The sequence below is a fragment of the Choloepus didactylus genome, chromosome 18 (genome assembly GCF_015220235.1).
Source record: "Choloepus didactylus isolate mChoDid1 chromosome 18, mChoDid1.pri, whole genome shotgun sequence".
NCBI lineage: Eukaryota > Metazoa > Chordata > Mammalia > Pilosa > Megalonychidae > Choloepus > Choloepus didactylus.
In genome coordinates, this window is record NC_051324.1 from 37,271,982 (window position 1) to 37,298,933 (window position 26,952).

Below are 26,952 nucleotides of genomic sequence, written 5' to 3' on the forward strand. Positions count from 1 at the left end.
ACTGAAAGCCTTCCCTCTAAGATCAGGAACAAGACAAGGATGCCCGCTGTCACCACTGTTATTCAACATTGTGCTGGAAGTGCTAGCCAGGGCAATCCGGCAAGACAAAGAAATAAAAGGCATCCAAATTGGAAAAGAAGAAGTAAAACTGTCATTGTTTGCAGATGATATGATCTTATATCTAGAAAACCCTGAGAAATCAACGATACACCTACTAGAGCTAATAAACAAATTTAGCAAAGTAGCGGGATACAAGATTAATGCACATAAGTCAGTAATGTTTCTATATGCTAGAAATGAACAAACTGAAGAGACACTCAAGAAAAAGATACCATTTTCAATAGCAACTAAAAAAATCAAGTACCTAGGAATAAACTTAACCAAAGATGTAAAAGACCTATACAAAGAAAACTACATAACTCTACTAAAAGAAATAGAAGGGGACCTTAAAAGATGGAAAAATATTCCATGTTCATGGATAGGAAGGCTAAATGTCATTAAGATGTCAATTCTACCCAAACTCATCTACAGATTCAATGCAATCCCAATCAAAATTCCAACCACCTACTTTGCAGACTTGGAAAAGCTAGTTATCAAATTTATTTGGAAAGGGAAGATGCCTCGAATTGCTAAAGACACTTTAAAAAAGAAAAACGAAGTGGGAGGACTTACACTCCCTGACTTTGAAGCTTATTATAAAGCCACAGTTGCCAAAACAGCATGGTACTGGCACAAAGATAGACATATAGATCAATGGAATCGAATTGAGAATTCAGAGATAGACCCTCAGATTTATGGCCGACTGATCTTTGATAAGGCCCCCAAAGTCACCGAACTGAGCCATAATGGTCTTTTCAACAAATGGGGCTGGGAGAGTTGGATATCCATATCCAAAAGAATGAAAGAGGACCCCTACCTCACCCCCTACACAAAAATTAACTCAAAATGGACCAAAGATCTCAATATAAAAGAAAGTACCATTAAACTCCTAGAAGATAATGTAGGAAAACATCTTCAAGACCTTGTATTAGGAGGCCACTTCCTAGACTTTACACCCAAAGCACAAGCAACAAAAGAGAAAATAGATAAATGGGAACTCCTCAAGCTTAGAAGTTTCTGCACCTCAAAGGAATTTCTCAAAAAGGTAAAGAGGCAGCCAACTCAATGGGAAAAAATTTTTGGAAACCATGTATCTGACAAAAGACTGATATCTTGCATATACAAAGAAATCCTACAACTCAATGACAATAGTACAGACAGCCCAATTATAAAATGGGCAAAAGATATGAAAAGACAGTTCTCTGAAGAGGAAATACAAATGGCCAAGAAACACATGAAAAAATGTTCAGCTTCACTAGCTATTAGAGAGATGCAAATTAAGACCACAATGAGATACCATCTAACACCGGTTAGAATGGCTGCCATTAAACAAACAGGAAACTACAAATGCTGGAGGGGATGTGGAGAAATTGGAACTCTTATTCATTGTTGGTGGGACTGTATAATGGTTCAGCCACTCTGGAAGTCAGTCTGGCAGTTCCTTAGAAAACTAGAGATAGAGCTACCATTCGATCCAGCGATTGCACTTCTCGGGATATACCCGGAAGATCGGAAAGCAGTGACACGAACAGATATCTGCACGCCAATGTTCATAGCAGCATTATTCACAATTGCCAAGAGATGGAAACAACCCAAATGTCCATCAACAGATGAGTGGATAAATAAAATGTGGTATATACACACGATGGAATACTACGCGGCAGTAAGAAGGAATGATCTGGTGAAACATATGACAACATGGATGAACCTTGAAGACATAATGCTGAGCGAAATAAGCCAGGCACAAAAAGAGAAATATTATATGCTACCACTAATGTGAACTTTGAAAAATGTAAAACAAATGGTTTATAATGTAGAATGTAGGGGAACTAGCAGTAGAGAGCAATTAAGGAAGGGGGAACAATAATCCAAGAAGAACAGATAAGCTGTTTGACGTTCTGGGGATGCCCAGAGGTGACTATGGTCTGTTAATTTCTGATGGATGTAGTAGGAACAAGTTCACTGAAATGTTGCTATAGTATGTAACTTTCTTGGGGTAAAGTAGGAACATGTTGGAAGTTAAGCAGTTATCTTAGGTTAGTTGTCTTTTTCTTACTCCCTTGCTATGGTCTCTTTGAAATGTTCTTTTATTGTATGTTTGTTTTCTTTTTAACTTTTTTTTTTCATACAGTTGATTTGAAAAAAGAAGGGAAAGTTAAAAAAAAAAAAAAAAGATAAAAGACAAACAAGGGAAAAAAAAAAAAAAAAAAACGATGTAGTGCCCCCTTGAGGAGCCTGTGGAGAATGCAGGGGTATTCGCCTACCCCACCTCCATGGTTGCTAACATGACCACAGACATAGGGGACTGGTGGTTTGATGGGTTGAGCCCTCTACCATAAGTTTTACCCTTGGGAAGACGGTTGCTGCAAAGGAGAGGCTAGGCCTCCCTGTATTTGTGCCTAAGAGTCTCCTCCTGAACGCCTCTTTGTTGCTCAGATGTGGCCCTCTCTCTCTGGCTAAGCCAACTTGAAAGGTGAAATCACTGCCCTCCCCCCTACGTGGGATCAGACACCCAGGGAAGTGAATCTCCCTGGCAACGTGGAATATGACTCCCGGGGAGGAATGTAGACCCGGCATCGTGGGATGGAGAACATCTTCTTGACCAAAAGGGGGATGTGAAAGGAAATGAAATAAGCTTCAGTGGCAGAGAGATTCCAAAACGAGCCGAGAGATCACTCTGGTGGGCACTCTTACGCACACTTTAGACAACCTTTTTTAGGTTCTAAAGAATTGGGGGTAGCTGGTGGTGGATACCTGAAACTATTAAACTACAACCCAGAACCCATGAATCTCGAAGACAGTTGTATAAAATGTAGCTTATGAGGGGTGACAGTGGGATTGGGAATGCCATAAGGACCAAACTCCACTTTGTCTAGTTTATGGATCGATGTGTAGAAAAGTAGGGGAAGCAAACAAACAGACAAAGGTACCTAGTGTTCTTTTTTACTTCAATTGCTCTTTTTCACTCTAATTATTATTCTTGTTATTTTTGTGTGTGTGCTAATGAAGGTGTCAGGGATTGATTTAGGTGATGAATGTACAACTATGTAATGGTACTGTAAACAATCGAAAGTACAATTTGTTTTGTATGACTGCGTGGTATGTGAATATATCTCAATAAAATGATGATAAAAAAAAAAAAAAAAAAAGACATTGCAAGAGTAAATAAAAAAATAGAAGATCTTATGGAAATAAAAGAAACTGTTGGCCAAATTAAATAGGCTCTGGATATTCACAATACAAGACTAGAGGAAGCTGAACAATGTCTCAGTGTCCTAGAAGTCCACAGAACAGAAAATGAAAGAAAAAAAGAAAGAATGGAGTAAAAAATCAAAAAAATTGAAACGGATCTCAGGGATACAATAGATAAAATAAAACGTTCAAACTTAAGACTCATTGGTGTCCCAGAAGGGGAAGACAAGGGTAAAGGTCTAGAAAGAGTATTCAGAAAAATTGTTGGGGAAAACTTCCCCAACCTTATACACAATATAAATACACAAAGCATAAATGCTCAGCAAACTCCAAATACAAGAAATCCAAATAACCCCACTCCGAGACATATTCTGATCAGACTCTCAAATACTGAAGAGAAGGAGCAAGTTCTGAAAGCAGCAAGAGAAAAGCAATTCACCACATACAAAGGAAACAACGTAAGACTAAGTTATGACTACTCAGCGGCCACCATGGAGGCGAGAAGGCAGTGGCATGACATATTTAAAATTCTGAGAGAGAAAAATTTCCAACCAAGAATACTTTATCCAGCAAAACTCTCCTTCAAATTTGAGGGTGAGCTTAAATTTTTCACAGACAAACAAATGCTGAGAGACTTTGCCAATAAAAGACCTGCCCTACTTCAGATACTAAAGGGAACCCTACCAACAGAGAAACAAAGAAAGGAGAAAGAGATATAGAGAATTTTAACAGACATATATAGTACCTTACATCCCAAATCACCAGGACACTCATTTTTCTCTAGTGATCATGGATCTTTCTCCAGAAGGGACCATAAGCTGGGACATAAAACAAGCCTCCAGAAAAAAAAAATTTGAATATACTCAGAGCACATTCTCCAACCACAATGGAATACAAATAGAAGTCAATAATTTTTGAACTGTAACTCCACTATTTACTTCCTACATGATATAAAACACACAAACTCTAATGACAAATCAGTGGTTTTGAACTCAATGTAAAATATGTAATTTTAGACAACTATATAAAGGTGGGGGAATGGAGGAGTATAGGAACATAGTTTATGTGTCCTATTGAAGTGAAGGTGGTATCAAACAAAAACAAGATTGTTATGGATTTAAGAGGCTAATTTTAAGCCCCACAGTAAACACAAAGAAATTATCAGAGAATATAACCATAGAGATGAAAAGTAGAGTATGGGTTAAGAGAAATGGGGAAGGGGCAATGGGGAGTTAAGAAATGAGTGTAGGGTTGCTGTTTGAGGTGAAGGGAAATTTCTAGTAATGGATGGTGGGAAAGAGCATTACAACATTCTAAATGTGATTAATCCCACTAATGGAATGCTAGGGAGAGGGTGGAATGGGAAGATTTAGGCTGTATATATGTTTCCACCACAGAAAAAAAAAAAAAAAAAGTCTAAATAGATGACAATTGAATGCCAAGGATGAACCTGGATGGGATTGGAGGATGGAGGACAGGTGGCTCAAAGGGACACCGTTGAGACATAAGGAAAAGGAAATATAGAATGTAAGCTTTGTATCATTGTTGAATCTCTTGTACTTCTTAGCTGAGCTTAATGGGATTGCATAAAAGAATGTTCTTGTTCATGGGAAGTGTATATGTGAATTATAGTGTATGTTCAAGGATGTGTGCAGCTAGCTCTCATATGTTCAGAAGACAGAGCAATAGATGATGGATAACAGGGAGGGAGGGAGGAAAGGAAATAGTGATGTGACACCACATTAAAGTTGGTGGACTGAGCTATTGGGGGAGGGGGGTCAGGGTATGATGGAATTCTCTGTATGGGGTTAGTATTGTTTTTGCAACTGTTCCTATAACTTTGAATTTATTTCAAAATAATATATATGTATGTGTGTGTGTGTGTGTGTGCGCGCACGCGCGCGCGCGCGTGTGCAGGGACCCCTGAGGAACTGGCGGAAAATGCAGAAGTTTTGCATTTCCTCACCTGGATTGTTGCTGATTGTTCTGACTTGCTAATGCTGCCGGAATGCAAAACACCAGAGATGTTTTTATAAAAGGGGGTTTATTTGGTTACACAGTTACAGTCTTCAGGCCATAAAGTGTCCGAGGTAGCACATCAGCAATCAGGTACCTTCACTGGAGGATGGCCAATGGTGTCCGGAAAACCTCTGTTAGCTGGAAAGGCACATGGCTGGTGTCTGCTCCAAAGTTCTGGTTTCAAAATGGCTTTCTCCCTGGATGTTTCTCTCTAGGCTGCAGTTCCTCAAAAATTTCACTGTTAGTTGCACTTGGGATATTTGTCCTCTCTCAGCTTCTCCGGAGCAAGAGTCTGCTTTCAACGGCTGTTTTCAAACTGTCTCTCATCTGCAGCTCCCATGCCTCCTTCAAAGTGTCCCTCTTGGCTGTAGCTCCTCTTCAAAATGTCACTCACAGCTGCACTGAGTTCCCTCTGCCTGTCAGCTCATTTATATAGCTCCACTGGTCAAGGTCTACCCTGAAAGGTGGGGCCATGCCTCCATGGAACTATCTCATCAAAGTTATCACCTACAGTTGGGTAGGGCGCATTTCCATGCAAATCTAATCAGCACCAAAATGTCTGCCCCACAAGACTGCATCAAAGAATATGGTTTTTTCTGGGGGACATAATACATTCAAACCAGCACACTGATGTTCTCAGAAACATTGAGGACTGATGGTTTGGTGTGCCGATCCCTCCTTCTTGGGCCTTTCACTTATGAAGCTCGTTACTGCAAAGGAGAGGCTAAACCTGCTTATAATTGTGCCTAAGAGTCTCCCCCTGAGTGCCTCTTTGTTGCTCAGATGTGGCCCCCTCTCTCTAGCTAGGCCAACTTGGCAGGTGAACTCAGTGCCCTCCCCTTGATGTGGGACCTGACTCCCAGGGATATAAATCTTCCTGGCAATGCAGGATATGACTCCTGGGGATGAACCTGAACCCAGCATCATGGGATTGAGAACATCTTCTTGATCAAATGGGGGATGCAAAATGAAACAAAATAAAGTTTCACTGGCTGAGAGAATTCAAAGGAGTCGAGAGGTCACTCTGGTGGACATTCTTACACACTACATAGATAACACTTTTTAGGTTTTAATGTATTGGAACAGCTAGAAGTAAATACCTAAAACTATCAAATTCCAACCCAGTAGCCTTGACTCTTGAAGACAATTGTATAACAATGTAGCTTACAAGGGGTGACAGTGTGATTGTGAAAACCTTTTGGATCACACTCCATTTATCCAGTGTATGGATGGATGAGTAGAAAAATGGCAGCAAATACTAAATGAAAAATAGGGTGGGATGGGGGAATGATTTGGGTGTTCTTTTTTGCTTTTACTTTTTATTCTTATTCTGATTCTTTCTGGTGTAAGGAAAATGTTCAAAAATAGATTGGGGTGATAGATGCATAACTATATGATGGTACTATGAACAGTTGATTGTATACCATGGATGATTGTATGGTATGTGAATATATCTCAATAAAACTGAATTTAATTAAAAAAATAAGGTACATATAAAATCACTATCAGACTTCCAGGAAGATGGCAGAGTAGGTGAGGCAGATGGGCTTTTCCTCCTCCGAGAAAGCAACTAGAAAGGAGCTGGAGGACACCAGGGACTGTGGTTGCAGGGTGTGACCGGCCCTAGAGCGTCCCCCACAGTATGTGGAGGGGACACCTGACAAAAATGGAGGAGACAGCAACAGGAGGGAAGCAGTGAGTGTTACCCCTTCAGACCACCCGTGATCCCCAGCCAGCAGTAGCAAAACCACTACCAGGCAAGGGAGTGAGCAGCATCTCTCCATTCCTATCCACCAACCTTGAGAGTCTGCTGGGGGGTAATCCTCCTCAGCCAGACAGCGGGAGTGGGGAGCTCCATGAGGGAATCTGGAGGGCTGCAACTGCTCTCCCCCGACGGAAGTAGGGGTGGTGGGAGGGTGGGGGAGTATGGCAGCTAGGAGCGGGGAAGGGAGATGTGCCATACCAGCAATTGGGAGCCCCTCCCACACCCCAGAGACTTGCAGGCACGAGGCAGGCAGAGAATGGGCAGGCAGGGCCCATGTCCCACTTGCAGGGTGCCCTTCATCAGACTCCCTGCCTACCTGCTCTGAGTCCATGTTTCAGCCCTAGGAACGGGGATTCCCCAGCGCACACAGAGAACAGGTGCACTAGTGGCTCCCCACCCAGTTTGGACTCTGCCCACCACACAGGAAAAGTTGGGGGAAGATATACTTGAAGAGTGTCACCTGCTGGTAGACCTTGGAAACTGCATGCCAGCAAACCAAATTATATATAAATGCTCAATTAATTCTGCATTTCCCAAAATAACCCTATCAAGACAAGCCAATGCCCCAATGCCAGCAGAAAATTACAAAGCTCTTAAAGGATATAGAAGACATGGACAAGCCAAATGAACAAATTAAAAAGCAGCAAGAGACTCAAAATTTGGAGCAATTAATCAAAGAGATAATTACAAACATTAATATTATTGGTCAGGATATAAAGGAACAGAAAGAAGAATTTGCAAGAGTAAATAAACAGCATATATTATGGAAATAAAGATACTGTTGATCAAATTAAAAGATATTCTTCGGACACATAACACCAGATTTGAAGAAGTAGAGGAATGAATTAGTGACCTCAAAGATAGGGTGATGGAAAATGAAAGCACAAAAGAACGAATAGTGAAAAAAATTGAAAAATTTCAAATGGATCTCAGGGAAATGATGGGACAACATGAAGTGCACAAATATAAGAATCATTGGTGTTTCATAAGGGGAAGAGAAGAGTAAAGGGCTAGGAAGAATATTCGAAGAAATTATTGGGGAAAATTTCCCAACCCTTCCAAATGACACAAATATAAACATGCACAACAAATTCCAAAAAGAGTAAACCCAAATAAACCTAGTGCCAGACATACACTGATTAGATTGTCAAATGCCAAAGAGTAGAGACTTCTGAAAGCAGCAAGAGAGAAGCAATTCACCACATACAAGGGAAACAACATAAGACTAAGCACTGACTACTCATCAGGCACCATGGAGGCAAGAAGGTGGTGGTATGACATATTTCAGATTCTGAAAGAGAAAAACTGCCAGCCAAAAATCCTTTATCCAGAAAGCTCTCCTTCAAAATTGAGGGAGAGTGTGCTTGTATGGATGTATTATATCCTGGAAAACGCCATTATCTCTGATGCAGTCTTCTGTGGGCAGGAAACATATTGGTGTTAATTGGTGTGCCAGTTTGGATGTGTTGTGTCCCTCCAAATGCCATTATCTTTGATGTAATTTTGTGTGGACAGACCTATCAGTATTAATTAGATTGTAATTCTTTGAGTGTTTCCATGGAGATGTGTCCCACCCAACTGTGGGTGATGACTCTGATTAGGGTGGGTCTGAATTAAATTACTAGAACACTATATAAGATCAAACAGAAGGAGCAAGCTGCTACTGCCAAGAGTGACACTTTGAAAAAAGCACAGGAGCTGCAGATGAGAGACGGTTTGAAGACGGCAATTGAAAGCAGACTCTTGCTCCAGAGAAGCTGAGAGAGGACAAATATCCCAAGCGCAACTAAGAGTGACATTTTTGAGGAACTGCAGGCTAGAGAGGAACGTCCTGGGAGAAAGCCATTTTGAAACCAGAACTTGGGAGCAGACGCCAGCCACGTGCCTTTCCAGCTAACAGAGGTTTTCCGGACACCATTGGCCATCCTCCAGTGAAGGTACCCGATTGCTGATGTGTTACCTTGGACACTTTATGGCCTTAAGACTGTAACTGTGTAACCAAATAAACCCCCTTTTATAAAAGTCAATCCATCTCTGGTGTTTTGCATTTCCAGCAGCATTAGCAAACTAGAACAATTGGGTTGGAGACTTTTGATTGGATGTTTCCATGGAGATGTGATCACTCAATTGTGGGTGAGAGCTTTCATTGGATAATTTCCATGGAGGTGTAGCCACGCCCATTCAGCAGGGAACTTCATTAGTTTAGTGGAGCACTATGTAAGTTCAGACACAAGGAGATAGCTTGCCACAGCCAAGAGGGACACTTTGAAGAATGCACAGGAGCTGAGAGAGGAACTGCAGTTTACAGAGACATTTTGGATACGGCCTTTGAAAGCAGACTTTTGCTCCAGAGAAGCTAAGAGAGGACAAATGCCCCAAGAGCAACTGAGAGTGACACTGTGGGGAGGACCTGCAGCCTAGAGAGGAATGTCCTAGGAGAAAGCCATTTTGAAACCAGAACTCTGGAGCAGTTGCCAGTCATGTGCCTTCCCAGCTAACAGAGGTTTCCGGATGCCATTGGCCATCCTCCAGTGAAGGTACCTGATTGTTGATGACTTACCTTGGACACTTGGTGGCCTTAAGACTGTAATTCTGTAACCAAATAAACCCCCTTTTATAAAAGCCAATCCATTTCCAGTGTTTTGCATCCCAGCAGCATTAGCAAACTAGAACAGAGAGTTTAAAATTTTCACAGCAAACAAACACTGAGATAATTGGTTAAAAAGAGACCTGCTCTGCAAGAAATATGAAACGGAGCTCTAACAGCTGAGAAAAAAAAAGCAGAGAGAGAGGTCTGGAGAAGAGCACAGAACTGAAGAGTTATTAGTAAGGGCAATTTAAAGAAAGAAAAAAGGAGAGAGGAAAAAAAAATAGATCTAACAACTAAAAACCAAAGGATAAGACGGCTGGCTAAATCACTCCCTTCACAGTAATAACTTTGAATGTGAATAGATTAAACTCTCCAATCAAAAGATAGAAACTGGTAGAATGGATTAACAAATATGACCCAGTGACACGCTGTTTAAAAGAGACTCATCTTAGACCCTGTGACACAAAGACTGAAAGTGAAAGGATGGAAAAAAATATTCCATACAAACTGCAATCAAAAGAATGATGGGGTAGCTATACTAATATCAGACAATATAAACTTTAAGTGCAAAAATGTCATAAGAGATAAAGAAGGACACTACATATTAATAAAAGTGATAATTCATTATGCACCCAATAACGGAACTCTAAAATACATGAGACAAATATTAGCTAAACTGAAGGGAGCAACAGACACATCTACAATAATAGTGGGAGACTTCAATACACCACTCTCTTCTATAGATAGAACTAGACAGAGGACCAATAAGGAAACTGAGAACCTAAACAATATGATAAATGAATTAGACTTAATAGACATATCTAGATCGTTACATTCCAAAGTACCAGGATACATTCTTCTCTAGTGCCCATGAAATGTTTTCCAGGATACATCGTATGTTGTGGCACAAAACAAATCTTTAAGAATTTAAAAACACTGAAACTATTCAAAGCACATTCTCTGATCACAACGGGATGCAACTAGAAATCAACAACGCCAAAGAACCAGATATTTCACAAATATATGGAGGTTAAACAACACACTCCTAAACAACCACTGGGCAAAGAGGAAACTGCAAGAGAAATTGGTAAATATCTAGAGACAAATGAAATTTAGAACACAACATATCAAAACCTGTGGGATGCAGCGAAGGTAGTGCTGAGAGGGAAATTTATAGCTCTAAATGCCTGTATCAAACACCAAGAAAACTGAAACTAAAGACCTAAGTGAACAAGTGAAGAGGCTAGAGAATGATGAGCAAACTAACCCTAAAGCAAATAGACAAAAAGAAATAACAAAGATTAAAGCAGAAGTAAATGAGCTGGAGAACAACAAAACAATAGAGAGAATAAATAAAACCAAAAGTTGGTTCTTTGAGAAGATCAACAAGATTGACAGTCCCTTAGCTAGACTGACAAAGTCAAAAAGAGAGAAGACTCAAATAAACATAATCAGAAATGAGAACGGGATAATCACTACAGAGCCTGAAGAAATAAAAAAGTCATAACAGGATACTATGAACAACTGTGTGCCAACAAGCTAGACAATTTAGAGGAAATGGACAATTTCCTGGAAACACAGGAAAAACCTAGACTGACCCAAGAAGAAATAGAAGACCTCAACAAACCAATCACAAGCAAAGTGATCCAATCAGTCATGAAAAATAAGCCTACAAATAAAAGCCCAGGGCCAGATGGCTTCACAGGGGAATTTTACCAAACTTTCCAAACCACTCTTGCTCAAACTCTTTCAAAAAACTGAAGAAAAAGGAACACTACCTAACTTATTTTATGAAGCTAATACCACTCTGATACCAAAGCTAGATAAAAGCACTACAAAAAAGGAAAACTATAGGCCAATCTCCCTAATGAATAAAGATGCAAAAATCCTCAAAAAAATACTTGCAAATCTAATTCAAAGGCACATTTAAAGAATTACACACCATGACCAAGTGGGGTTCATTCCTGGCACACAAGGGTGGTTCAACATAAGAAAATCAATTAATGTAGTCCAAGACATCAACAAATCAAAAGGGAAAAATCTAATTATTATCTCGATAGATGCTGAAAAAGTATTTGATAAAATTCAACATCCATTTTTGATACAAACACTTCATAAGGTAGGAATTGAAGGACACTTCCTCAGTATGATAAAGGGCATATATGAAAAACCCACAGTCAGCATAATACTCAACAGCCAGAGGCTGAAGGCCTTCCCCCTAAGATTGGGAATGAGACAAGGATGCCCACTGTCACCTCTATTATCCAACATTGTGCTAGAAGTTGTAGCCGGAGCAATTTGACAAGATAAAGATATAAAAGGCACCCAAATTGGAAAGGAAGAAGTAAAACTGTCATTATTTGCAGATGATATGATCTTATATTTGAAAAATCCTAAGAATTCAATCACAAAGTTACTTGAGCTAATAAATCCAGCAGGGTGATGGGATGTAAGATTAATATACGTAAGTCAGTAATGTTCCTATGAACTAGTAATGATCTAACAGAAAAGGCAATTAAAAAAAAATTCCATTCACAATAACAACTAAAAGAATCAAGTACCTACATACCAAGGATGTAAAAGACTTTTCCACAGAAAACCACAAAATTTTACTAAAAGAAATAAAAAAGGACCTAAATAGGTGGGAAAATATTCCATGTTGATGGATAGGAAGACTAAATATTGTTAAGATTGTCAACTGACCTACAGATTGAATGCAATCCCAATCCAAATTCCAACAACCTACTTTGCAGATTTCGAAAAACTAGTTATCAAATTTATTTGGAAGGGGAAAGGGCCTTGAATTGCCAAAAACATATTTAAAAAAAAAAACAAAGTGGGAGGAATTACACTTCCAGACTTTGAAGCCTACTATAAAGGTACAGAGGTCAGAACAGAATGGTAATGGTACAAAGACAGACATATTGATAAATGGAATCAACTGAGAGTTCGGAAATAGACCCCCGGATATGCAGTCGATTGATTTTTGATAAGGTCCCCAAATCTACTGAACTGAGACAGAACAGTCTCTTCAACAAATGGGGCTGGAAGAACTGGATAGATAACCGTAACAAAGAGAATGAAACAGGACCCCTACCTCACACTCTATATAAAAATTAAAGTGGATCAAAGATCTAAATATAAGAGACAGTACCATAGAACTCCTAGAAGATAATGTAGGGAAACATCTTCAAGACCTAGTATTAGGTCACTTCTTAGACTTTACACCCAAAGCACAAGCAACTAAAAAAAAAACAGACAGACAAATGGGAACTTGCCAAAATCAAAAGTTTCTGTACCTCAAAGGAATCTGTCAAAAAGGTGAAGAGGCAGCCAATTCCACGGGAGAAAATATTTGGAAACCATGTATCTGATAAGAGACTAGTATCTGGCATATATAAAGAAATCCTACAACTCAATGACAATAGTACAAACAGCCCAATTATAAAATGGGCAAAAGATATGAAAAGACATTTCTCCAAAGAGGAAATACAAATGGCTAAAAATCACATGAAAAAATGTTCATCTTCACTAGCTATTAGAGAGATGCAAATCAAGACCACAATGAGATACCATCTCACACCAATTAGAATGCTGCCATTAAACAAACAGGAAACTACAAATGCTGGAGAGGATGTGGAGAAATTGGAACTCTTATTCATTGCTGGTGTGACTGTACAATGGTACAGCCACTCTGGAAGACAGTTTGGCGGTTTCTCAGAAAACTAGATATTGAATTACCCTATGATATGGCAATTCCATATCATACCCAGAAGATTTGAAAGCAGTGACATGAACAGACATATGTACACTGATGTTCATAGCGGCATTGTTCACAATTGCCAAGAGATAGAAAAAATGCAAGTGTCCTTCAACAGACAAGTGGATAAACAAAATATGGTATATTCATACGATGGAATACTATACAGCAGTATGAAGCAACAAGAACCTGAAACATGGCAACATGGATGACCCTTGAAGATGTAATTTTGAGTGAAATAACTCAGACACAAAAGGAGAGATATTATATGTTACCACTTCTATGAACCATCTGAACAATGCAAAATCAATGTCTTATAACATAAGAATATTGGGGACCTAGTGATACACAGTAGCTAGAGTAAAGGGGAATGATAAACTAATACATTCAGATATGTTAATAACAGTGAATTCAAAGGTATGATAATGGATGGGGTGACGATTGTTAAACTTAAATCCTTCAGAGTGCTCCTTTGCCAGCTAAGTCCCAAAACACAGAGGCAATAGCATCTTCAAGAACATTAACCAGGTATGTCCCCTTTGCTCATAACGTCAACACCCCTTTTCAACATGAATAGGTTGGGGTGGTCAGTGCTCAATATCCCTAAGGATCAGGAAAATGATTAAGCTGGAGGAAGGGGTAGTAACAGACAAGATGGTATTTAACAAAGAATAATGAATACTGAATCTTTATATAATTTGTTTTTCCTTAGTTGCTACGCTATTAGAATAAATAGAAGGAAAGAATTGAAATGATGGAACTGTAACCCATAACATCCTTTGAAATTTGTTCTATACCTACTTGCTGAACTGTAATTTGAAAGCCATACCTTTTTTTATAACTGTTATATTTCACAATAAGGAAATAACTGAAACCATGGTACTTTAACTCATAATAACTTTGAAAATTTTCTATATATTTACTTGTTAAACCATACTCTGAAAGATATTACCTTTTTGTATATGTTTCATAATCAGGAAACAACTGAAACTCCAGAACTGTAACCTATATTCTTTGAAATTTGCTAACTACTTGTTAAATTGCACTTGTAAAGTTAACACTTTTATGTACATGTTATATTCTACAATAAAAAAATGAAAAAAATAAAATCACTATCAGAGTAATGGCCTGTTTAAAAACTCACATCTTACTATAACATAATGGGAGCCAAATGGACTGTTGAAGCACCAAAAGCCCTGTATTAATGGTGAACTAAAACTGCAAATAGACAAAGACATATACTGTGGTCAAAAATACATGAAATCTTGTCAACATATTTTATGCCAAAATCAGTTCTGAGGGAGCAAAATGTCCTGTAAATTTTAACAGTAATAGTAAATTTAGGCACTGACGTTAACTAAAAATACATATTATGATCATCCAGCCTGTCTTCTGCAACTTGATGTTGTTGTTGTTGTTGTTGTTGTTGTGACATTTCAACATCACGTCTCAAAACTGAAGTGCAATGTATTGCAATGGAAATCCTATCATTCATTTTGAAAATATGTCACCCTTTCCATATTTCCAGCATTGCTCATTTAAAATGAATATTTACTGCCTCTACAAACTGCAAAATTTAGACCACTGAATTTAGAAATCATTTAGTCCTATCTTGTTTTATAAATATGGGAAAGGCATGAGAAAATAATGGTGCCAAAACTGACATGGCTTGATAGTATCTCAGCTGGAATTAGAACCTAGGTCTTCTGACACCAGTCCTGTGCTCTTTCTACCACATTATTTTGTAATTTTTTCATTGGTAACTAGTTGCAAACATCTAAGAAAATTATCAGCAAGAAAAATAAATTAGATAGGAAATAAAAATAACTAATCTAAGAAATGAGAACAACTCTATTAGAGTTAAAATTTAAGCTAATGGGCCTCTACCACAGGATTTACCCTTGGGAAGACTGTTGCTGCAAAGGAGAGGCTAGGCCTCCCTATAACTGTGCCTAAGAACCTCCTCCCGAATGCCTCTTTGTTGCTCAGATGTGGCCCTCTCTCTCTACCTAAGCCAACTTGAAAGGAGAAATCACTGCCCTCCCCGCTATGTGGGATCAGACACCCAAGGGAGTGAATCTCCCTGGCAACGTGGAATATGACTCCCGGGGAGGAATGTAGATCCGGCATCCTGGGATGGAGAACATCTTCTTGACCAAAAGGGGGATGTAAAAGGAAATGAAATAAGCTTCAGTGGCAGAGAGATTCCAAAAGGAGCCGAGAGGTCACTCTGGTGGGCACTCTTATGCACACTTTAGACAACCCTTTTTAGGTTCTAAAGAATTGGGGTAGCTGGTGGTAGATACCTGAAACTATCAAACTACAACCCAGAACCCATGAATCTCGAAGACAATTGTATAAAAATGTAGCTTATGAGGGGTGACAATGGAATTGGGAAAGCCATAAGGAACACACTCCCCTTTGTCTAGTTTATGGATGGATGAGTAGAAAAATAGGGGAAGGAAACAAACAAACAGACAAAGGCACCCAGTGTTCTTTTTTACTTTAATTGCCCTTTTTCACTTTAATTATTATTCTTGTTATTTTTGTGTATGTTAATGAAGGTGTCAGGGATTGACTTAGGTGATGAATGTACAACTATGTAATGGTACTGTGAACAATCGAATGTACGATTTGTTTGGTATGACTGCGTGGTATGTGAATATATCTCAATAAAATGAAGATTTAAAAAAAAAAAAAATTTAAGCTAATGGGAACTGCCCAAAATCTTCAAAAAGCAAATCAACAGCTCCAAATAGATAAACAAAAAAAGTCCATAAAAGTTTCAAGAAACAAAGTGTTACTCATATAAATTTATAAACCATCAAAACATTCAAATATATATTATATACCTGTTTTATGGTAAAAAGTGCTCAGAAATACCATCCCATGCATGGCCAAATAATATTCTTATCTTACCATCTGAAAAACAGAATATATTGTAAATATTACTTGAAATGTGTATTCATTCAACAAGCAGTTGTTAAGTGCATATGTACGAGGCATTAGGTAGATGAATGGAAGAAAGAAAAGAAAGAAGAAAGGTAGGAAGGAAGACAGGCTCATCACATCTACCTTACAGAATTGCAAAAAGGATCAAATTAAATAATATAAAGGTGTTTTAAAAAACATAAAGTACCATATAAATATGTTTTAAGTTAAATATCTCCAAAATTGATGCTAAAAGCCACAAAACTCTGGGAAAAAAATACAAGTTCAGCAAAGGATAGAATGTTTGTAAAACCAAAAAAAATAAGTAAAAACAAAAAAAACTGCATGTTTGAAAAATATAGAGATTTATACATCAAAGTTATTGGTGGGATGATCTCTAAGGTTTCCCCTAGCGACGAAGGTCTCCAACAGTTGCATTGGAAACATTAAGACTCTATCCTGATGATAAAATTAAAACCCTGAATTAGGTAGTCTGAGCTTTTAATTCTGTACCTTATTACATTTTATACCTTTAATAACTTATTTGGAACCACATTGACTCTCCAAGTGCATCAGGGTGGAAAAGTTTTCTCAAAGTAGAACAAATTTTGAATTGCTGCTGCTTATTTTTGTTTATTCTTCCCAGAATGAGTAATTTTTACAGTAGCCTGTCTTAACGGCCTCTATTGTACCAGTATAAAATATGGAAGTGACATAAACAACACTGTGGAAATAAATGTTTTCTGTGTGCAAATAATACTTATGTGTATAAACAAATTACCTAAAAGGGTGATCATAGCAATGGCATGAATAGTATAAAAAACCAGCATGCATCTTGATTCACAGCACTAACCACAAGATGAAAGACTGATACTACCGGTACGCAGGAAATGAGACTAGCATTAAATGACAAGCCTACAAACTGTGGGATGACAGATGTAGTCACGTTATGAGTTAAAACCAAGTAACAAAAAAGAATGTGAATAAGTAAATAAATTTATATTTATATTTGAATAAAAGAGAATACTTCTTGAAAAACAAAACTTTCAAAAAGCTGAGAAATTACCTGCCCTTTCTTCGGTTTTCTAAATGAAAAAGACCATCTATGAATGCAGGTAAAAAATGGTAATGCATTTCTATGACAGCACTTTTCAAACTTTAATGCACGGATGAAGCACCCAATGATCAAATTTCTTGAGTTGTGTGATCGACAGAATGCCCCGCACCAAAATATATATATCTTAACCCTTGAAATCTGTGAATACATTATTTTACATGGCCAAAGGGACTTTGCAGAAGTGATTAAATTAATGGACCTTAAAATGGAGAGTTTATCCTGGATTATCCAGGTGGGTCATAAATGTAATCACAAGTGTCTTTTTAAGAGGTAGGCAGACAACTCAGCAGGTGAACTCACTGCCCTCCCCACTACGTGAGACGTATCTACCAGGGGTGTAAATCTCCTGGGCAAAGGAGGATATGATTCCCAGGGATGAATCTGGACCCGGCATCGTGGGATTAAGAACATCTTGACCAAAAGGGGGATGTGAAATGAAACAAAATAAAGTTTCACTGGCTGAGAGATTTCAAATGGAGTTGAGAGGTCACTCTGGTGGACATTCTTACACACGACATAGATAATATTTTTTAGGATTTAATGTATTGGAACAGCTAGAAGTAAATACCTGAAATTATCATACTTCAACCCAGTAGCCTTGACTCTTGAATTGCATAACAATGTAGCTTACAAGGGGTGACAGTGTGACTGTGAAAACCTTGTGGATAGCACTCTGTTTATCCAGTATACGGATGGATGAGTAGAAAAATGGGGACAGAAACTAAATGAAAAATAGGGTGCGATGGGGGGATGATTTGGGTGTTCTTTTTTACTTTTGTTTTTTATTCTTATTCTGATTCTTTCTGGTGTAAGGAAAATGTTCAGGAATGGATTGGGGTGATGGATGCACGGCTGTGTGGTGGTACTGTGAACAGTTGATGGTACACCATGGATGACTGTCTGGTATGTGAATATATCTCAATAAAACTGAATTTAATTTAAAAAAAGTGAAGGAAAAAAAAGGTGATGTGATAATGGAAGCAGAAAGAAAGACTGGAAGGTGTTACCAGCTTTGCAAATAGGGAATGGGGCTAAATGCTGAAGAATGCAGGCAGCCTCTAGAAGCCAGGAAAGCTCGAGAAGAGGATTCTCCCCAGAGCCTCCAGAAGGAATGCAGACCTGCTGACATCTTGATTATAGCTCAGTAAAATTAATGCAAATCATAACTTCAGTATCTTTAAAATTTAGCTAATATAAATTTTAATTTCAATTTCGTTGAACTGTAACATACAATTAGAAACATTGTTTATAATACTAAAAATATAGTAACAATTATACCTCCAAAAAGAAAAATTTTAATTATGCACAATCATTAGAAACTGTCATGGAAAAATTTAATGATGTGGAAAAAAAGGGGATATATTACTTTTTTAAAAGCAGCTTACAAAACGATATCATTTTGTTTTCAAAAAATATATGTGCACATATATATTTTTAAGTTTTCTATAATAATCGATATGCTTCTTCTTCCAGTTTTGTATCATTTTCACCTACTGTTTAGAAAAAGCAAAAGCTGCCTATGAATAACAAATATGTTGTCCTGATTTTGCCAAGTGGGGCCAAAGCAAAGGAACAGTCTATTCATGGATTTATTATGATTTTTTAATAAGAATGAATTTCTGTAAAACTGCTCTGAAAGCCAAAGCCTGTTTCAACAGAGAACTACGAAACTATGAGATAAGAAACAGTTTTAACAGTATAATTCAACAAAAATGAATTGGATTACGGAGTCTTTAAGGTTTTTATTTGTAAAGTAGCTTCAAAGATTTAAACAAATGTGATATGCTCTTTGGCCCCGAAATCCTACTACTAATAATTTATACTCAGGAGAGATAACTGTATGTTTGGGGGAGAAGGGGTTTAGCCTAAATGTATACTGATCTTTGGATGAACTTGCCTTTACCTTCCAGTTTTTAGCCCATTTCTCACTCCATTGTGTTTCTACTACATCTCCCTTTCTCCTGCATCCTCACGTATCCCATAGCTTTTTTTTTTTTCCTTTGTTTCACTTGAGAGCATACTTATTTTCCATCCTCTGAAATGTGTTGCAGTCTCTTTTCTGCTGATAGCCCCGTTTTAGAAATCTTGTTCGATTTTTCTCTGACTGTTCTGATGAAGTGTCAGGCTACATCTTGGGCTCAGAGGGAGCAGAGGCATATTGAGCCCTTCGTTGGTTCAGGTCCTAGGCTTGGCATAGAGGACACAAAGACAAAGAGTACAGAGAGCATCTCTCTGGTGTGAAATAGGGATAACTAAATCCCTAATCAGGGAATGATGTCATTAGATCAAGGCATGTGTTTTATGTAAATTCTCTGCCTCACTAGAACTGAAAAAAGAAAAGAGCACACAGAAACTTTACCATATCACTGTAATTTTTGAATCTCTGGGTCAGTGATTTCCAGATGTTTTGGAGGGATTGTTTTTGTTGTTTTGTTTTATACTCTTTCATGAGGACAAAAGTACTAAAATAATGTGAATGAGAATTTTGTTTTCTGTGACTATAAAAGTACAGCATGAGGGAATATTTTAAGGTGATGAAACTGTTCTGTACCTGATTAAAGTGGTGGTGGTTACATGATCTCTACATATGTTAAAATTCATCAAACAGCACAAGAAAAATCGGTTTTACCATGATATAAAAAATAAAATAAAAAAAAAACTAAGTGCACATTTATAAATATATTTTTAACTTTTCTATAATAAATGTATAATACCTTTTGAGAAATAGCAACAATTTGAAAAGGCTATGATACAAAATTTTATTTTTAAAAAAGTTGCAAATAAGAAGAAACACACTTGACTTTGCCTATATTCAGAGCCCTATAGTTCTTCTAAAATACAGTACTATGATGCTTTAAAAAGAGATTCTACATTATCTGATACCTGGTAACACCGATATTTATTACTTACAACCCCCTCACAACTCTTGATTTTATGATTGGAGTAGATGGAATATAAAATAAGCAACTTTTTTAATGACAGCATCAATGTAATAATACATGCTTTAAAGTCTTCAAAAGTAAGATGGTTACAATCAGTTGTCCTACATTAAAGTAGTCATTTGAAATTAATCTTAAATAATTAGCATGACCATACTTGTGATCTGCCTTGGGCAATTCTGGGTTATGCCCATTGTCTTGGCATTAATTATTAGCAGTGCACCCTTTTACTCTCAAAGCCCTGGTTAATTATGGTTATTCTATGTAATTAATTGCAGAACAGTTATGTGGAACAAATGTCATAAATTTGATGTACAGGAAATACCACCTGTCACTAAAATTGGAAAATGTGGTTGTCATTGTATATAATATTCAATTATTTAAATAATTTTCTTCCACTGGGGATCAAAGTAAATTTTGTTAACGAATTCAGAGTACCAAGAACAACCAGGTGTTCTCTAAATCATATCTTCAGATGATCGTGAAAATATTCAAGAATGAAAACTTTTAATCTTTTCAAATACAGTCAAGATTATTCAAGGGAAAATATTATGACACCTAGAATTCTGGAATGGATCAAACTAGGTTTCAAAAAGGTAGAAATAAATAATTGTGAGTTTATCAACCTATTCTGGAAGATATATGTTCCAGACAATTTCTAGATGAGATAATACCTTCAAAGTCCTTCCTTTAACATTATAAAACAACACAGAAAATTAAACAAATAGCTTGGATTTTAGGATAGAAGTTACTAAAGTCAGTTCGGTCAGTTCAGATTTTTATCTTCCCCAGGATATAATGATACACTGACTCATGGTGCTACCTCTTCTTTAAAACAATAAAAGCTGCCACTTTTAAGAGTTATCAAAGTTACATTTAAAACAGAGAATAAAAGATTTTCTAGGCAATTGTCAAAGAGAGGGAGGGGACACTATGAATGATAAATTCAGATTGGCACATGAGATCAGCTTTCCATATTTGTGAAACACAATACGTATATCATCTCTACTGAATGTTATGGAAAATGAAAACAGAACAAAATATAATTGTAGAACAGGGCTTTAAAGAACTTTTTCAGAGAATCATATTCCTTAATTATTTTTCCCATTCACCTCAGTATATTTCTGATTCATTCATGCCATAGTATGTGTTCATATTTTAAAGTAACAAGTCTACTAGTTATACACATTGACTCCCAAGGCATCAATACATTTGCATACTCTGAAATTAGTCTCTGGATTACTGTTCTTCTTCTGATTTTCGTGACCGTTTCCGGGAACTCAAGGAAGCTTCTACTGGCAATGAACATGCAGTAGCAACAACAGCATCTCTAAATCCCTGAGACTGTAAGATAAAAAAAAATATACAAGTATGCTTCAGAACACTTAAAACAGAGATTGGTCTACCCAAATTCTTAAATTAAGTAACTGATAGGAGAACTCCTTTGTTTAGGGGATAGAAGTTATCAACTACCGTGAATGAAGAAGAGGACAAACCTCATGGATAGTGTCCACGCCAGGGGCTGTACTAGAATATTTTATTCAAAGGACAATCCTAACAAACTTCATGATGACTTTGTTGGAAGACATGAAAAGAAGTAATATGTACTAGATACTTAAGCACTTTACTCATTTATTTTCACAATTAAATATACTAAAGTTTTCCAACAAGGATGCTGCAAATGCACCTGGCAGTGCAAAGACCAAATGGGTAATTCAATATTAAGGATCACTGTTCTTATAAAAATGAGAAGCAAGGAATATACTTGGCTCAACACTATTCATAAATATGCATATTTCAGCCACAATTTATAGTCTATAATATAAATTCACAGGAAAATTAACATTTTAAAGTGGGCTATGTTTTGGTGGCTATTATTGAACCATAATAGCTACACATCAAAATGATTAATGTTGGTATCTTTCTTTTCTGAAAACCTTCAGCAACTTTTATTTTAAAAACCTTTAATGTTCTGACATTACATATGGCATGGAACACACTACCCTACAAATAAGTATTTCCTCTGTTCTGAAGAATAAACTTCATCCCAATTGTGATTAGAGTATTCCGTATATAAAGTACTATTTTGGGGATAATGTTCTAAGCATCAAAAGCTGTCCTCAAATATGCCTACTGCCTACAGATGTTAACAAGCAATTTGTAAATGCTTACTTCAGATATTACTGCCCACCAACACCAAAATCCCACTGTATTCAAATAATACTGACTGTGATTTGAAACAGTACTGTGGATTCCTTTTGGCTTGGTGATTTATACAATGTTGCCAACCTGCTTAGAAAGAAAAAGAATAAATATATACAACACATGACCTTAATTAACTCAGACAAATGATTTAATAATTCAAATTTTTAGTTTTTGCTATAACTCTATTATTTTGTTCTCTAAGAACACAAAAGGCAAAGAAATATAAAAAAAACTCCCCCTAAACAATATCTGTATGTATGCATATAATAATTACACACACTAAAAAGAATTGTTTCTGTAAGAGAAAATTTTAAAACAACCTAAAGTCCAATGACTGATTCAAATAAATTATTTTATACATGAGACACTATCCATGCTAAAAAATACATTGGAAGAAAACACTTAATGAGACAGGAAAATACTATTAAAATATTAAGTAAAAATTATACTGCATGATCCCATATTAGTAAATAAGTATGTGTATAGAAAAATCATTAGAAGGCTACAAATAAAAAAATTAATAATTATGTACTAGAAGTTCTAGGCAAGACAAAGAAATAAAAAGTATCTCAATTGGAAAGCAAGAAGTAAAACTTTTCCTATTTGTAGATGACATGATCCCATACATAAAAAATTCTGAAAAATCCACAACAAAACTACTAGTGCTAATAAACAAATTTGGCAAAGTTACAAGGTACAAAATCAATATGCAAAAATCAGTAGTGTTTCTATATAAGTAATGAACAAACAGAAGAGGAAATCAAGAAAAAAATTACATTTACAATAGTAACTAAAAGAATCAACTATATAGAAGTAAATTTAACCAAGGATGTAAAGGAATTGTACATGGAAAACCTCAAAACATTACTGAAAGAAATTAAAGAAAACCTAAATAAATGAAAGGATATTCTGCCTCATGGATTGGAAGACTAAATATCGTTCAGATGTCAATTCTACCCAAAGTGATTTATAGATTAAATGCAATCCCAATCAAAATTCCAACAGTTTTCTTTGCAGGCATGGAAAAGACAATCATCAAATCATATGGAAGGGTAAGGGAACCTGAATAGCCAAAACAATCTTGAAAAGAAGAATAAAGTTGGCGGATTCACACTTCCTGATTTTAAAACTTATTACAAAGTCACAGTATCAAAACAGCACAGTATTGGACCAAGGACAGACATATAGACCAACGGAATACAAGTGAAATTTCAGAAATAAACTGTCACACCCATTCCTAACATTTTTGACAAGAGTGTCAAGTCCACTCAATGGGGAAAGAAAAGTCTCTTCAACAAATTGTGCTGGGAGAACTGGACAGCCATATGCAAAAGAATGTAGGCTGGATACTTACCTCACATAATATATAAATATTAAGTCAAAATGGATCATAGGCCTAAATATATGAAGTTTTATAAAAACTAAAGAAAACTCTAGAAGAAAACATTTGGAAGCATCTTCAGGACCTTGTGTTAGACAGTGCTTAGCAACAAAAGAAAAAACAGATAAAAGGGACTCATCAAAATTAAAAACTTTCATGCCTCAAAGAACTTTATCATGAAAGTAAAAAGACAACCTATAGAATGGTAAAAAAATATTTGGAAATCACATATCTATTAAGGGTTTAATATCAACAATACATAATGAAATCCTAAAACTCAACAAAAAGATTAAAAATTCAATTAAAAATGGGCTTAAGACTTGAATAGACATTTCTCCAAAGATACACAAATGGCCAATAAGCATACAAAAAGATGTTCAACATCATTCACCATTAGGAAAATGTAAATCAACAGTACAAAGAGATACTATTTCATATGCACTAAAATGCCTATTATTTAAAAAATGGAAATAACAAATGGTGGCAAGGATGTGAAGAAATAGGAACACTCATTCACTGTTGGTGGGAATGTAAAATGGTACAGCCACTGTGGAAAATAGTTTGGCAGTTCCTCAGAAAGTACAGAATTACCATATGATCCAGCAATCACACTACTAAGTATAACACTCAAAAGAACTGAAAGCGGGGACGTGAAAATGTCCACAGAGACATTAGCATCAATTTCCAAAAGGTGGAGACAACCCAAGTGTCCAAAAAATGAGTAGATAAACAAAATGTGATTTATACACACAATGGAATATTATTCAGTTATAAAAGGAATGAAGTTCTAATCCATGCTACAAAATGGACAAATCTTAAAGACATCATATTGAGTGAAATAAGCCAGACACAAAAGGACAAATATTGTTATGATCTCACTTATATGAAATAAGAAGAATATGCAATTTCATAAAGTCAGAAACCAGAATACAGTTATCAGTGGTCTGGTGGGGGTGAAGAATAGGGAGTAAATGAATCAATTGGTAGAGAGCTTCTGTTTGGGGTGATGGAAAAGTTATGGCAATGGATGATGGTGATGGAGGCATAACTTTGTAAACATAATTTAATACCACTGAATTGTATATTTGAAAAGGGATAAAAAGGGATAATTTAGGTTGTATATAAGCTACCACACTAAAACAAAACAAAACAAAAAAAAACATAGAACTATATAACACAAAGAGTGAACCCTAATGTTAACAGTGGGCTAAAGCTAACAGGAAAATAATAATACTGTGTCATCAATTTTAACTCAAGTACCATTCTCATGCAAACCGTTAACAGACAAAACTGTATGTGAGAGGGTGCGATACATGGTAACTCTGTACTACCTTCATGATTTTTCTGTACACCTTCAACTGCTCTAATAAAACAAAGTTAATAATTACTATCACAAGATAAATTTTTTTTTCTTTTTTTCTTATCTATATTTTCCAAAATTCTGCAATAATCATGTATTCCTGGTATATTATAGAATATTAAGCAATTTATTGGAATATAAATGAAGAACACCTATTTGTCTTATAATGATTATGTCCAGAAAAATCACTGTCATGACAGGCCAAGGTTTACTTAGGAGGGATTTTATATGTACTCTACAAAGTAAATAATATAAAACTGAAAGTAGTTGAGAAATAAAATGTTAAGCTCTTATAACCATGTTCAAATACTGTAACAGCAGCAAATATATCTGAAAATATTTAAGGTGCCTTCAATACTGTTATAACTATACAAAATGCAGATTCCAACTTAGAGAAAAAATTTTCAGGGTTATAACAGTCATTAATTTACACGAAATATGTTGATTTGTTTTCAAAGATAATTCAAAAAGAACTCTTTGGTTTATAATGTTACTCTCTTAATTTTGAAATAGCCCCTCTACTCAAGAACACTCAAAAAGAAGCAATCAGATGACGGTTCATTAGCTCTCTTTTCTAGATTTATACTTTCAGGAAGAAAACAACAGAATACAAAATGTAATAATTTATAACTGCAGCTATATAAAAATACCCATAAACAAATTAAGTGCTAAGTAATATGTAAAATAAGAATAGCTGTGGTTGGGAGTGGGATTAAAAATTTTTATAGTGCTTTGGGGTTAGCAGTCTATTTTTAAAGCAAAATCTAACAGAAAAATAAAGGCAAGGTATATTTTAACCTGCCATTAAAAAAAGCACTCTCTTTGGTTCAGCAAAACAAAAATCAGCTAACCACCTGAAAAATTATCCAAATCTCCTTAACGATTGGTATGTCCAAAAAGAAAGCCATGCATCTGACTTTTTTGAGGAAATTACTAAAAACTAAATAAGCTTTCAGGAAACAATTTTACGTTTATTAATAATCCTAAAGTCAAAAGGGCATTAAATATTCAGGTTAAAATCTTCCTCACTTGAATCATGAAGACATAGTGCTGAGTGAAATGAAATAAGCCAGACACAAAAGGAGAAATACTATGCTACCACTAATGTGAACTCTGTGAAAAATTTAAAATAAGTGTCTTATATTGTAGAATACAGGACACCTAGAGATAGACAGCAGCTAGGGAAGGAGGAACAATATCTAATAAGAACAGACAAGATATTGAGGGTGATACTCAGGTGTGACTATGGTTCATTAATTTTCTTTTGGTTTGGTAGGAGTATATTGGAAGGAATGAGGTTATTTCAGGATATTTGTTTTTCCCATTACTTTGCTTTATTTTGTTTGGAAATGGTTTTTTATTTGATAAATAAAGTAATTTTAAAATTAAAAAAAGAAAATCTTCCTCAAATTCCCAGGTTAAAAAAAAAGTTTCATATAGATCTTTCTATGTAACAAACTAAGTACAAAGACTCACTTGGGTTATGGTCCCAGATGAGATGAAGCTTAACATATGGCTGAACTACATAGTTTGGGTCAGGAAGAAACAAGGCAGAAGCACAATTTGTGCTCTAAAGAAGAGCACACATATGAAA

At 36.3% G+C, this 26,952-nt stretch overlaps 1 protein-coding gene across 6 annotated transcripts in view; it reads right to left on the bottom strand.

The window, feature by feature from the left end:
* Positions 1–16,275: 16,275 nt before the first annotated feature.
* The window catches only part of RAD51C (RAD51 paralog C), a 39,142-nt gene continuing 28,465 nt past the window's right edge, over positions 16,276–26,952 (bottom strand). For 2 of the 6 annotated variants that reach the window (XR_005212762.1, XM_037809839.1), the window contains 3 exons: positions 22,641–22,701; positions 21,633–21,756; positions 16,276–16,347 (listed from right to left, as the gene is read on the bottom strand). Coding sequence is in view for 5 of the 6 variants with exons in the window: in XM_037809839.1 (XP_037665767.1) it covers positions 21,652–21,756; positions 22,641–22,701 (166 nt within the window). In the remaining variant the exon portion in view is untranslated. Of the gene's footprint in view, positions 16,348–20,428; positions 21,757–22,584; positions 22,702–26,952 lie in introns of those variants that run through there. The other 4 variants (XM_037809843.1, XM_037809838.1, XM_037809842.1 and 1 more) reach the window with 2 other exon arrangements.